The sequence below is a fragment of the Tamandua tetradactyla genome, chromosome 1 (genome assembly GCF_023851605.1).
Source record: "Tamandua tetradactyla isolate mTamTet1 chromosome 1, mTamTet1.pri, whole genome shotgun sequence".
NCBI classification, from domain to species: Eukaryota; Metazoa; Chordata; class Mammalia; order Pilosa; family Myrmecophagidae; genus Tamandua; species Tamandua tetradactyla.
In genome coordinates, this window is record NC_135327.1 from 140366412 (window position 1) to 140380517 (window position 14106).

The window sequence follows — 14106 nt, forward strand, 5'->3', positions numbered from 1 at the left end:
TTCCTTGGGGCTTGGCATACCATGGCAATTAGTAATTTCTAGCCAAAGGCTGCATAAGAGGAACCTCCAGAAGAGCCTCTCAACTGCATCTGAAATCTCTTAATCACTGATAATTTATTTTATTGTATTTCTTTTCCCTCTTTTGGTCAGGAAGGCATTGTTGATCCCACCATACCAGGGCTAGGTTCATCCCTGGAAGTCATAATCCACATTACCAGGGAGACTTACACCATTGGACAGGGGAGAAGGTAATGATTTTACCTGCAGAGTTGAGCTTAGAGAAAACTCTAGAAAGGGTACATCTGAGCAATAAAAGAGGTTCTCTGGAAGTAATTCTTAGGCATAATTATAGGTTAGGCTTAGCTTCTCTGCTACAGAAATGAGTTTCAGAAGAGCAAGCCTCAAGTTCAAGGGGCTTAAGGCCATGTTCTCTTTTTTTACTGTGAAATATAACATATTTTACATGTTAGACAACATATACAAAAAGTAATAAATTTCAAAGTACATTTTAACAAGTAGTTATAGAAAAGATTTCAAAGTTTGATATGGGTTACAGTTACAATTTCAGGTTTTTCGTTTTAGCTGCTCCAAGACACTGGAACTAAAAAGAAATGTATGATTCAATCATCATACTCATTTGTTAAATCCTAACTTTTCTGTTTGTGCCTTCTCCCAATCTTTAGGGATATGGGTTCTGCCCATTCTAACTTTTCTGTGGTGAAAAGGGGTATAAACAATATGGGATAGGGGAATGGAACTGACTGATGTTCTTAGAAAGACTGGCACCACTGGGTTTCAGGACTTATCTGAAACCATCTGAAGGTTTTAGGTTTCTGAAAATAAACTTAGTGCATACAACTTGTATAGAATCTCATACAGAGCCCTGGGTATTCTTTAGGTTTAACAAGAATGATGTTGGTTAGGGTTTGGCAAACCATGAAGGCCATGTTCTTTTAATTCATTCTTGTGAGTGCAGACTGTACTGTGGGTGGGACCTTTAGGTAAGGTTCTTTCAACTTAGATGTGTCCTATCTAACTCAAGGTGGGCCTTAAATCCTTTTTCGGGGCCTTTTATTAGAGAATAAAAGGCAGAAACACCAAGAAAACTTAGAAAGAAATGCCCCAGAGATGCTAAGAGAGAACCCACAGACACTCAGAGAAAAAGCCACTGGAATGAGAAGCTGAAAGCAATGGAACCCAGGAACAAAGGACCAGAAAATGCTGGTCATGTGCCTTTTCATGTAACAGAGGAATCCCAGATGACAGCAGTCTTTCCTCAGAGAAGAATTATGCCTTAATTTGGACATTTGCATGGACATAAACTAATAAATTCCCATTGCGAAAGCCAACCCATTTCTTATATATTGCATTCCAGCAGCTTTAGCAAATGTAAACAATATTTTTTCAAAATGCTTAATAATATTACCATATGACAATACATAACCTTTTCTTTTCATCTTATATTAGCCTACATTACACAATCAAATTTATAGGAGTATTTCAACATATCTCAAATAATAGTGTGAACTTGAACATTATATTGTCAAATTCAGAAAAAGATCCCTTTTGTATTTTATGAGAGATGAATCAAGTTTGAAAACAACTGATATGTTATTTAAAGATGATAATAAAGCTATACTGCATTTCACTTTTTCAAAACAAGAACAGTATATTTTTAGTCATTCAAGTGAATAAATTTAGACTTATGGTTCAACTTTGTACTTAAGATTAGTCTCATGTTTTTTATATTTTGAAAGGGCAATCCTCTCCACATTTTTCCCTCCTATTTGGCTGGTCTACTTATTTTTCCACTTTTATCCAGCCACTTTTTATAAATTAACCATTTGAAGGCAATTTTGGGGGTTGGATATAGTTACTAAAAAAAAAAAAAATCAACAAAAGGAAAATAGCATTTCAAAAAATAACCAAATAATTTTTTATACAGTAAAATAATACTTTCTTGATATGATATGGGTTTTCCCCATCACATAATTTTCTAGATTGCTGAATACTCTGCTTGCCTGCAAAATATACCAAATGTTCTATTGCATCCTGTGCTATCTGGGGGTTCCCCAAATCATGTAATTTCAAATGCCTCCACCTGAGCAAACCTCAGCTCCTCAGATGTCCTCACCTAACCAGAATAGTCTGATGTCTGAAAGTTCAGCTGATTATCCAGAGTAAAACTGAAAGGGAGTAGAAATTCACACATTTCTGTCAGATGCAAAACACTCTCAGTGACCTCTTTAACAACACTGTTTCTCTTATCTCTCCTTTTTTTTTTCAGTTTTCTTTAAGTCTGCCTTCACAAATTTTGGTGTTTACCAAGGCTCTATCCTTGGTACTTGGTTATACATATATTGTAACTAGTCTTCTATTATCAGCTATATACTGAACACTCATAAATCTCTATCTCCAGCCTAGGTATCAAAATGAGTAAAGCAGAACTACTTTTTCTTTTTCCCAATCCTATTTCTATTTAAAACTGTTTGACTTTTATTCAGAATTGTATTAAAAGCATTAAGTATATTGTCATTGTCTCTAAAATATTAAACAGATAAAGGAAAATTTACTAAGGCATGTATCCTTCTGTGTCTCTGCAGTAAATCTGTAAATGATTTATGCAAATTGCTAACAAGGTAAAAGCTCTAGAGTACTCATCTGAATTAATGAATACAGAGAATTATTATATTAGCTTACCAAAATTTATATTAGAAATAGAAAATGAAATTTGTTTTTAAAAATGTATTACTACAATATGACTCAAGTATTTGCAAATCAAAATCATTTTTAACTGTTTAAATCTAACACAAGCATGAACCTTCCTCTTGAAATAAACTTTCTCCAATAACATGTAGTTTCAACAACCAATTAACTTGTTTATTATAGCCAAAGTATACTGTTTTTTATTTTTTACTTTTTATTTTCTACTTACTTATGACTTTATTTTATTTCCAGGTATAATATTGTAAATCCACAACAGTTCCAAAATACATTTCAACCCAGAAATCATAGGACACTTTGTGAAATACCACAAAATTTTGGCATTCAACTCCATTGCATAAATAAGAAAAAAGACAACCAATACAGTAATATAAAATCACACGCATAAAATCATTTGCAAATATGCCTAGATAATATCAACTGTCAAACCAAATGACTGTTTTTCTGTTAATATTCATTATTTTTGTTAATTAAAGAATAGCAAGAGTCAAACTTTTGGACAAATACAGGAGGAAAGGCTTAATTAATATTCGAACCTTTTATTCATTTTTTTTCCTAAAAAATTGGGAAGAGGCTACCACCATCTGTTGTTAGTGGTAGATCACCATATAAATCATAAATCTCAGTGCAAGCTTTGTGAAACACTACATTGACTCAAAAATTAAAATGAAAAGATAGGGTAGCAAAATAATTCTTAATTTCCTCTCAAAACAGTTTATTTTAGGACCCGAGAACTCACATGTGGGATGAAGAAGTTAGGCAAGTATAGGTTTCGACTGGCTACCTCCCACAAAAGACTAAATTTCTCATATTAGTTGATACCAAAGTGGAATTCCAACAGGAAAAACTACTGGGAAGTTTTGTTGCTGTACGGCTAATACCAGAACATTTCACTGCTAAGGCCTAAGCCCATGTATAAAGGATTCCTGTTCATATTTAGAAAAACATGCAAAAGCATTCAAATATAACAACCACCACATTTTGAAAACCTACTACCACAGGCCAAGCATGAAACTGCATGCCTTGCATATATTATCACCAATTGTTATCAGTGCTAAAAAGTAGTATTGTTATTCCAGTTTTTCAAGTGAAGAAAATAATTTTCTGAGAAATTAAGTAATTAATTCAAGTTCATTCAAATAGTAAATATTGAAGTTAAAATTTGAACTGAGGCATATCAGCGTAATGGCTCTTTATACCAAAGTATACAGAATTTTCCATACTCAGGAGACCCCTTTAAGTGTAACTGGAGTCTTACTTGGTCAAAATGTGGGACTAACTCATTGCCAAAGAAGTTTAGAACTTTCGAGCAAGCCTTTTGGTACTAAGGAAAGTTATAGCCATTTTCTTTGTAAAAAGGGATTAGCTCATTAGGGTACAGCGAGTCAATGCTAGTCATAGTCAACTCACCCAACTTTAGTTAACTTCTACCAAATGTTTAAATTAGAAAGATTGGTGGGCGCTGTTTAAAAGAAATCTTACTTTGAGAAAAGATTAACCAATTTGGGCAGATCTATCTTCAAGGCAAGACATCTGTAGGATATTCTATCAGTTTAATTAGATCCTCTACTGTGCCTCCTTTTAAAAATAAATTCAACAACTCTCTTAACTCCACATTGTTATAGGAAAATTGACACTTACTGAAAACCTAATATGTGCCAAATTAAACATCTAGAATTTTTCACAAAAATTACTTCATTTAATCCTTAGGACAGTACTTAAAACAGAAGAAACACTAAGGATCAACGAAGTTAAGTGACTTACCTAAGACCCCAGTACTAAAAGTGGCTGAAAAGGTTTTGAAACTAAATCTTTCTGATTCTGCTATGTATATCTATTTCACATAACTGACCTAGCAAATACCTTAAAACAGAAGGAAACAAAACAAAGACATCAGTATATGTTGATTTTAATTATTATAAATGAGGTTGGTATGAATGCAAGAAAATTCATAGAGAAATAAACCCTTCTTTGCGAGCAATGTTATTAGACATCTTCATATTGCACTTTTACATGCGTACGATTTTTGGCAATCTTTAGAATAACTAAATTTTAGTTGTGTGCTGTATCAAAACATGAGCTATATAGTCAATTCAGGTTGTATTCGCAGTTCTGAAACAGGTGGTACTAGTGAAATTTTATCCAAAGTGAAACAATTCTTAGTACACTAATAAATCAACTGCTGTCTATATGCTACACCCTAAACAAAAGAATAAAAGTTACAAAAATAACAAATATTCAGAGTCTGTCACTTTAATTACTGAAGAATAAAACAAAGATATCCCTTCAAAGAAAATGTAACATGCAATACCTGCGGGTCCTTGGAGGCTTTGGAGGAGGAGAATCTTGTTTTTCAGAATCTATGGAACTGACCATATTTTCAGTGTTAATTTCATTCTGCCAAGGGGGGAAAAAATGCTTCATTAAATTTAGGAGAAAAATAATTTTCCTTCCTCATGTTCCAAATAAACTGTTTCTGGGATTTTGGATCTTTTAAAACAATATCAATTTTTCCAGGTAAGGTCTTACACTTTGGCTCTATATTTTAGGCCTGAAGGATCACACTGTATTGAGAAGAACTTATATCAAAAAGTGACTCATCTCCAATTACTGAAAACTCGGTGTTTACAACAGTATTTTTTTTTTTAATATTTTAATTGAGAAATATCTACATATGTACCATCCATCCATATTATACAATCAATGGTCCATAATATCATCACATAATTTTGTATATTCTTTACCATGATCATTTTTAAAACATACGTATCACTCCAGAAAAAAAGAAATAAAAAGAAAAAAAAAGAACTCATAAATCCCTTACCCTGTAGCCCTCGCCTCTCACTGATCCACAGTATTTTAATCTATCCAATTTTTACTCTTTATCTCACCCTATTTTTTTTTTATCCTTATTACTATTTTTTACACATCTGTCCATATCCTGGATAAAAGGACCATCAGATACAAGGCTTTCACAATTATACAATCACATTTATAGGAGTATTTCAACATATCTCAAATAATAGTGTTAAAAAAAAAAAGGTTTCTCATGAAAATAAAGATTAAAGATAACTTTCTTCCAGGCATCTCTACCACTAAAATTGATGCGTGCAGACAGGAATAAAACATCAAAATAACGCTTATACACTTTGATGCCCCACTGCTACCTAGTACTTTTAAATATGTTTAGGGCTCCTTGCCCCACCTGTCACACTGTCACACTGAACTACCTTACTTCATTGAGTGTAGCTCCCACATCACTGACTAACCAAAATGGGCAGGGGAAGTCCATCTAGACATATTCTCAGGTCACAAAGATCAGTTGACATCACTGACACTGATGCTCCAGAGTCAACAAAGCTGTATGAATCTTACGTTGTTTATAGGATTGTGAATAGAGGAGCTGTGAAATTATTATGTAAAGTTTTGCCTGGAATTAGCTTCTTCTCAGGAAGTACCTCGTTTCTATCTAGCTGTGGTATATTAATTCTGGGCCAAAGGATAAGAATGATTTTCACCTTTGCCTAAATCTCAGATAATTAAAGACATATCTATTATATATATATATATTTATTATACTATACTATAATATATTATATTATATACTTGGATATACTATGATTAATCCAGGAATGCTACAAATTGTAGCTGCCTTTTTAAAAGAAATCAAAAGGCACTTCTACCAACCCCATGATGCAGCTTCTCTGTCTTTCTATAACTTGCCAGTTTCCTTTTTAACTATTTGAAAATAGAGATCTCAAATTCTCAGCAAATTTTAATACACCCTGTGTCCTGATATGTAATCTGGTGGAAAAGAAAAGTTTTATATAGTTTACTGGAGACTTGAAGTTTTTGACCTTAATCCTTAATTAAAGCCACGTATTATCAAAGAGGCATCTATTTCAGGGCTATCTGCTGTAAGTAGAGTGACCATATAATTTGCTGTCCAAATCAGGGCTCTTTTGAAAATGAAAGGAGGACACAATTATTATACTTAAGCAATAAGCATAAACTGCAACTCCCCTGGCAAATCAGGATTCCTGGTCACTATGATTTTACATACTGAAAGACTATCAGAAGTTACAGACTACTTGCACCATAAAAACACCTCTGCTATATTAAGGATTCATTGGCTTATTATTTTAATCACACAATCAAACTGCCATAGTAACACTCTAATTGTTTTGCACCAAAATCTGAAAATATTCACATTACGTAGGTTAAATAAAGATTATTAAGGGTAAAACATGAGATTGCTTCTATTCAACTGTTTTTTACCTGGAAAACAGCAATTGTTTATAGCACAACACAAACAGCCTCATGTAACATTCAGCCAGGTTTTGTTACAAAAATAAGTGTAGTACCAAACACACACACACACACACACACACACACACACAAACCCTGTAGGTTTTCAGAGCATTTTGGATTTCAGAACTGTAGATAAGCCATTGTGACTTATAAGTGAAATGCACTGAATTAAGTCAGCACTGGAGAGGAGAGAAAAATGCAAAGGATATGATACTTAACTTCAAGGAGCAGGCAGCCTGGTAATATCACCAAATATAAAAAAAAGGTAAAAGTAATAATCAAGCCATAAAGTGATATAACCAGAACTAAGAAGCTATGAAACTACGAACAGGAGAAGTTATACTTGAGAATATTAAGAAAGATTTTATAAGGGTGGTAGCAGGTGGAATGGCACTGAGGAATGGCTACCATTTTGTCAAAAAAAAAAAAAAGAACTGGAGTGGGAAGAAGAGAAAGGGTGAAAGGAAAAGGAGCCCTGAGGTAGGCAAAAGACTGACTATATGTAACACAGTAAAAAAGGTGTCATGGATGATTTGTCATTTTGGGTAAAGGAGAAAATGGTGGCAGCATTAACAGAGCCAAGAGAGGAAGAACAACTTCTAGGGGAGATAAGCTTTCTGAACACACTGAGTTTCACCTGATGAAATCAGTCAAAGTGACAGTGGAGAACTATAACTGCCCAAACAGCATAAGCAAAACCTCCTGGTCAATGGACTCACAATAGAATAATGTTCTAGAATTTCATAGTATTCACCTGCAAAAATGTTTGCTATACCATTCTAACATATAAGCCTCTTATATTAACTAGTTTTTGTGTCCACATTCCCCTATTGTACCACAGCTTCTCTTTAGCTGCTTTTATTACCAAATGAAGTAATCACTAGCTCATTGGGTTGAAAGGAATCTTAGAAATTAAATCATCCATTGCAGATTAGGTTCTAGTATAAATTTATTTTAAGCAGAGCTTGCTAAAGTTATTTTATGAACTAATATTTCCAGGTAACAGTCCACAAAAAAAAAAAAAAATCGCAAATTATCAAGCAATATAAATATTAATTTATATTAAAATGGGGTGCTTTAAAAATAACCAATGCTATATTTGAGAAATAATATTCAAAATTCAATATCATATCTAAAAAATTGAACTCAAACTCAATAGAAGGACCATAATGCAAAATATTATTACGATTACTTAGTCATTCTAGAAATGAAAATCCTAGTGTTGGTACTACCAGTAGTAGTCTTTTACATATACATATATATTGTACAGATGTTTGCTTACTGAGGCATTTCTAAATCTGAAGACACCATACTACTAGCTTCCAGAATAAATTTTCCCTTTAGATCTCCTACTCTGGAAAATCATTTTAGTTGTAAATACCGCTAACAAATATATTTTATTATAGCATGTCCTAATGCTAATTAGTATTCTGAACTAAAGTTTCTACAAAAATAATTCTGGAACATAAAGCTTTAAGGAAAGGCTTACAAACTTATTTGTTTTTAACTTTTGTCTCTGAATTAAGATGTCAGAGAAATAATAGAGATTTATTATTGCTGCCCACAGCCTATCTTCAGAATGTAGGCATATATTTCAAATCATTTTAGTCAACCCCCATAGTTCTAAGATGACTTTCCCTAATTTTTTAGTTTCTACATTTTCTCCAGGGTGGTGCGACGGTGGCTCCATGGCAGAATTCTCCACATTTTCTCCAATTGGGATTTACAATCCACAGCCATGTAAAACAGCCTATAAAATCAGTCACTTATATTTAAAAGTTCCCAGAAAAAAAAGATTTCTTTAAGAGAAAATTAACGGTAAGTTATCTTTTCTTCCATCCATTTGTCCTTCCCATTTTTTTAAATCCATTCATCCACTGGGTACAAGTTATATCATGATAGACAGTATGGTAAGCACACATCTTTTGGCAAAATATTTATTTTCATCAAAAATGGATTCTATAGAAAGCTGGTTTTCTCCATTTCCAAATCAGGAAAGCCTACCTTGCCCAAATGGCAGATCTACCAGTCACCATGTCTGCGTTAACAAAATGCAGTGACATAATGTTCAAGATACAAGGACATAATCTAACATTTTAAGTTCAGTAGCAAACACTGTGTATATCCACTATGTACAAACTGAGATAGGTTTGAAGCAACTACTTATCAGCTACTGGCTGTTATCTCATCTCATACAATGCCTGACTTTCTTCTTGTACTCCTTAGTCAACTGTAAACCTTTGACCCATTAGACAGGAACACTCTGATATAATTATAATCCTGGTATGGATTTCACGCTACTAAATAAGAATTTCAATTATGGAATAAAAACTAAAAAAGGATTCGATAATGAGAAAAGAGATGAGAGAACAATGCAAAATTTATCAGATGTCACTTTCTGGACATTATTTAAATATAGTTAAAGGCTCTAAAATACACAGCATTGAATACTGCATTTAAATAAAATAATGTATACATTTTTTAAATGTAATGGCTAAAAGAAATATTTTCACTCTCTATATAAGGAAACGTTATTCTAAAACACCTGTATTTCTAAAATCTAAAAGTTTTACTTTGACATTAATCTTGCATCCATAGAATAAAATGGATATTACTTTTCAATTAAAGTTTAAAAAATGTACAGACTAAGCTTTTTGAAATGTTAAATGGGTTTTAATTCAAGCACAATTCTAAGAAATAATATATACACTTTTTATGCTACATAACAAAATATTTGGCTGATTCAGCACCGGTTATAATATGACAATTAAACTAAAGTGAAAAAGAGATAGTAATGTTTAAGGCCTACTGGCACAATGATTCCTATGTTAATCAAGGAATAAGAATGAGACCATACATTCAAATCTTAAACCTCAATACCATTTTTTAGCTAAAACAAGGATCTACGTAGCCCCTAAAACTCATGGACTAATATTAAATTATATCAACACACTGATATCAGCATTCATTAACAAATATTTCACTTGGGAAACAAAGAGATTTCAAACAAATATTCTGGGACGTTGACAAGACCATGTAAAGGGACAAAAGGAAAACAAAGGCTATTAATTCTGCAACTAATTTTCTCACTTTCAGTTAGTATGGCTAAATTGGATTATCATGTAATAGTTATCTTAGCAATAATAAAATGAAAAGAACTTTTACCAAAAAAAAATAACCCAGCATCTTTGGGACAAAGTGATTGTATAGAGGGGGCAAACAAGAAAACCATTTAGAAGAGGCAGAAATGAGAATACTATGATAAAACAGTACTTTTATCAGGTCAGAAGTCTGAATAGCTATCATAAGATCTTTAACCAGAAGGCTAAAATGACTTTGAACTATAACATGCCAAAAAAGGGACTTAATTTTCACCCTAAAGTCCTGCTTAATTAAGACAGAGACACACATACACACAACACACAAATAACTATAAATGACCAAGAGCAAATATGTAGAATAAACTTAAAATTTCTTAAGTAGGCATGGGAGGAAAGAGGAACATAGTGAACAACACAACTCATTTTTTTAAAAAGTAACATATTCAAAACAATAATACATTTATATGATTCTGGCTAAAGATCTACTTTCCTAATTATTTTTTTATTTAGAATATTATTTAACTTGCACTGGAGTCTTTAAATATCCATCACAAGAGAGATATAGATAGGAAACTGGGTTAACAAGCAGGTTTAAGTAAAAAATATAAACTGTCATGGATATTCTCATGTCAGTTAAAACACAAGATGACAACTGAAAGCTAATATTAACATCCTGGTAAAAGTAAAAGTTTTCTAAAATTAATAGGCCAAGAACACTTACCACTCCATCAGAAATTTTCTGGGATCCATGAATTTCATATAGTTGTAGCTGTTTTTCAAACAGCTGGGCTATAGCTCTATGAACAAGCTCATATTGCTCCTATGACAGAGATGAAATTATAAATAAGAGAAAAGACATTAAAAAATCAAGAAGACAGTTATAAAAATATATTTTAAAAATGAAACAAACTACCTTTGTTTGTACTGCAGAATGCCTTTGTGTTCTCATTTCTTGAATTAAATTAAACACATTAAATTCCTCTGGTATTTTCTAAAACAAAGAAGTTAATACATAAACCTTGGATAATTACTTAGAAAACAGTAAAAGAGTCTTCAGTTTTTCATTTATACCTATGTACATGCTGCATAACTGCAAACATTTATTGAGCCCCCTCTACTATGTATCAGACACTCAGCACTAGGATACAAAAGCTAATCTTGATCCTGGGCAGACAAACTAGGGAGCCACATATATGAACAAATATATATCTAGCCAAAGAACGAGTTCAGTGCAGTGAGAATAAAGAAGGCATAGCTAACTGTGATGGATGTACAGACTAACAATTTAGCTGGATATTAGAAGAAAGTTATTCTATGAAAAGTGAAGGAAATAACAACAGGAATAGCAGATTAATTGTATGACCTGTTTGGGGAATTGAGAAATTTATGTAGGTAAAACTTAGGGTAGGACTGAGGAGGAGAGGATACTCAAGAACAGGAGAAAACAGAAGGCTACTCAGAATCAGACTTTAGACAGACCAAAAGGAGACACTACAAATCAGTGGCTTCAGAGAGAGCTGGGTAAACATCCCTCTAACATTAACTGTAAAAAATACTAGACAATTCTTCTGTACAATTGGGAGTAGAAACTACAGCAACAGGCAACCCTAACGTGATCAGATTTGATATTTCGCAACTTTTAGATCAGGGAAAACAACAGTATATAAGGGGATAAAACTAGTAGTGATTTATTGCAGCAATCTAAAAAAAGATAGAATGGTAGAACAGATTTGGGGGATATTTCTGAAAGAGAACTATTAAAACTTGGTGATCAACAAAAATACTGTGGAGTGATAAAGGTGAGAATGATTCGCAAGTGTGCTGCTACATCAGAAGATTTTTTACTACATGTCTTAACCTAAAGCCTAAGATTATACTTATGCCAATCAAATGGGGACAATATCAATCAAATGGGGACAATGTTCAAAATACATAACTTTTGAAATAATCAGACGTTTATTTCCTTTACTGGCATTCATTTAAGTGCCTCTTGCCATCCTTTTTTTTGATATGGGCAGGCACCGGGAATCGAACCCAGGTCTCTGGCATGGCAGGCAAGAACTCTACCACTGTGCCACCATTGCCTGCCACTTTTTTGTTTTAACCATCTATTTTTAATATTTGACTTTTATGTTAAAGAGTGATAGAATCCTAGTTAAGTTATATTCACTTAAAATTTTTCCTCTGAAAATTAGGAAATGATTATAGCTCTTGAGGAATACAAAAAGATAATTTAACCCCAGAAACTGTTAAAACTTAAATGTTCCCTAACAAAGAATGAAATAGAGGAAAAAAGAATGAAGAGAGGAAGGAAATGAAGAAAAGAAAAATAATGCACTAAATTTATTAATCCTATTTATACAAAGCACAAATGGACACATTCAGAGAAAGTCTAAAGCTTACGAAGAATTAAAAGCTCTTTCCTTATACAGAGAAAATGAACAAATATTGAACCAGCAAATGAAACAAATCTACATACAATGTAGACCTGTATTTTTCAAATCTCTGATGAAGATTTATCTTATTTATCTTTATAGCCTCCATAGCATCAAACACAAGTTCTTAGAAATAGTAATGGAAGTAAAAAAAATGAAAACAGCAATGGTAATAACTGAGCACTTGCTACATGTCACACAAAATTCTACAGAGCTTTATATAGGTTAACATACTGAATTCTTATGACTGCCTTTACGAATTATTACTATTACAATCCCCATTTTCAGACGAAGAGATTGAGGACGATGAAATTAAGAAACTTGACCAAGTCCTGCAGCAAGAAAATGGCAGAGCCAGAATTTTAATCTGGAAAAGTTTGGTTCTGGAGATAGCAGTCTTAACCACCGTACTACTTCCACTAGGCATAAACATTTACTGAATTTGAATATACTTACACCTAGAATAAATATGAAAGACAATGAAAAATCCATATTTGGAAAAATCAATGCAAGGGTTACATCTCTAATGTAGATATTCATTCAGAAAAAACGAAGTGACACTCTTATCCTGGGTCAAGGTAATATGCATCATTTGTACTTTTTCACTACCTTATTTTAAGCAAACTACTTCTAAAAAAAAAACCATGTATAACAAAACATATGTTGTAATTTATTGCAATTAATCATTGTGTGAAAATCATAATAGATAAACTGAATATAATGCCACATAAAGATTATTCTTACCCCAGCTTTTAGTAAATTCCACGTGTAATCTATGGCACAAATGGCACCTGTTCTTCCACAACCTGCACTATGGATATAAAGTTTGAAAAAACAATTTGATTTTTGGTGATTAAAAAAGAACTATAAAAATAAATGTGGCTGGACATGTTAATATTCAGAACCAAAAAAATCATTTAAGAAATTCAAGAAAACTTTACTTCTTTAATATACAGACTACAACTTAAAAGGTTTCTGCATGGTAAGCTTACTTAACATTAGTGTTTATAGCTTGTTTTTATTTAAGGATTCCTAAGAGTGAGCGACTCACAGCCTATCTAGATACACTTTTCCTCAGTTCAGGACACCTAGGATCCTACACCTTGGAACTCTAATGATTCCTAAGAAAACCTGATCTAGCTAACTCTATCTTGCAGACATAAATATACTCTATCTTCAGGATGGCTCTGGTGCTTTAGAGTATTGGAGAAACAGTACATCATTTCCATCTAAAAAGTGCAGAAAAATGAAGAATGCTCAAAGTTCTAATGGTTTGAACACCAGCAGGAGTACTGCCAGAAGAATAAAGACAACTGACATTCTCATCTCCTTGAAGAATTCAAAGAAGCTGGCAGATGTAAAGTAAAATGCCACAAGGTTTTTATTAAGAAACAAGAGAAAAATACTTTAGAGGATCTGAATCTCAACTGAAAGGAAGCATATGCCCCTTAAAACTGAGATCACTATGAGTGATATATATGACCATTAAACATGTTACTGTTATCACCAGAATAATTTTCAGGCAGGAAAAAAAA

The 14106-nt window shown here is 32.8% G+C and overlaps 1 protein-coding gene across 3 annotated transcripts in view; it reads right to left on the reverse strand.

The window, feature by feature from the left end:
* Nucleotides 1-14106, reverse strand: part of PTPN12 (protein tyrosine phosphatase non-receptor type 12) — a 133657-nt gene that overhangs the window by 25444 nt on the left and 94107 nt on the right. For all 3 annotated transcript variants that reach the window (XM_077155196.1, XM_077155275.1, XM_077155358.1), the window contains exons 9-12: nucleotides 13316-13382; nucleotides 11050-11127; nucleotides 10858-10956; nucleotides 5036-5121 (exon numbers count right to left, since the gene is read on the reverse strand). In XM_077155196.1, coding sequence (XP_077011311.1) covers nucleotides 5036-5121; nucleotides 10858-10956; nucleotides 11050-11127; nucleotides 13316-13382 — 330 coding nt within the window. The remainder of the gene's footprint in view (nucleotides 1-5035; nucleotides 5122-10857; nucleotides 10957-11049; nucleotides 11128-13315; nucleotides 13383-14106) is intronic.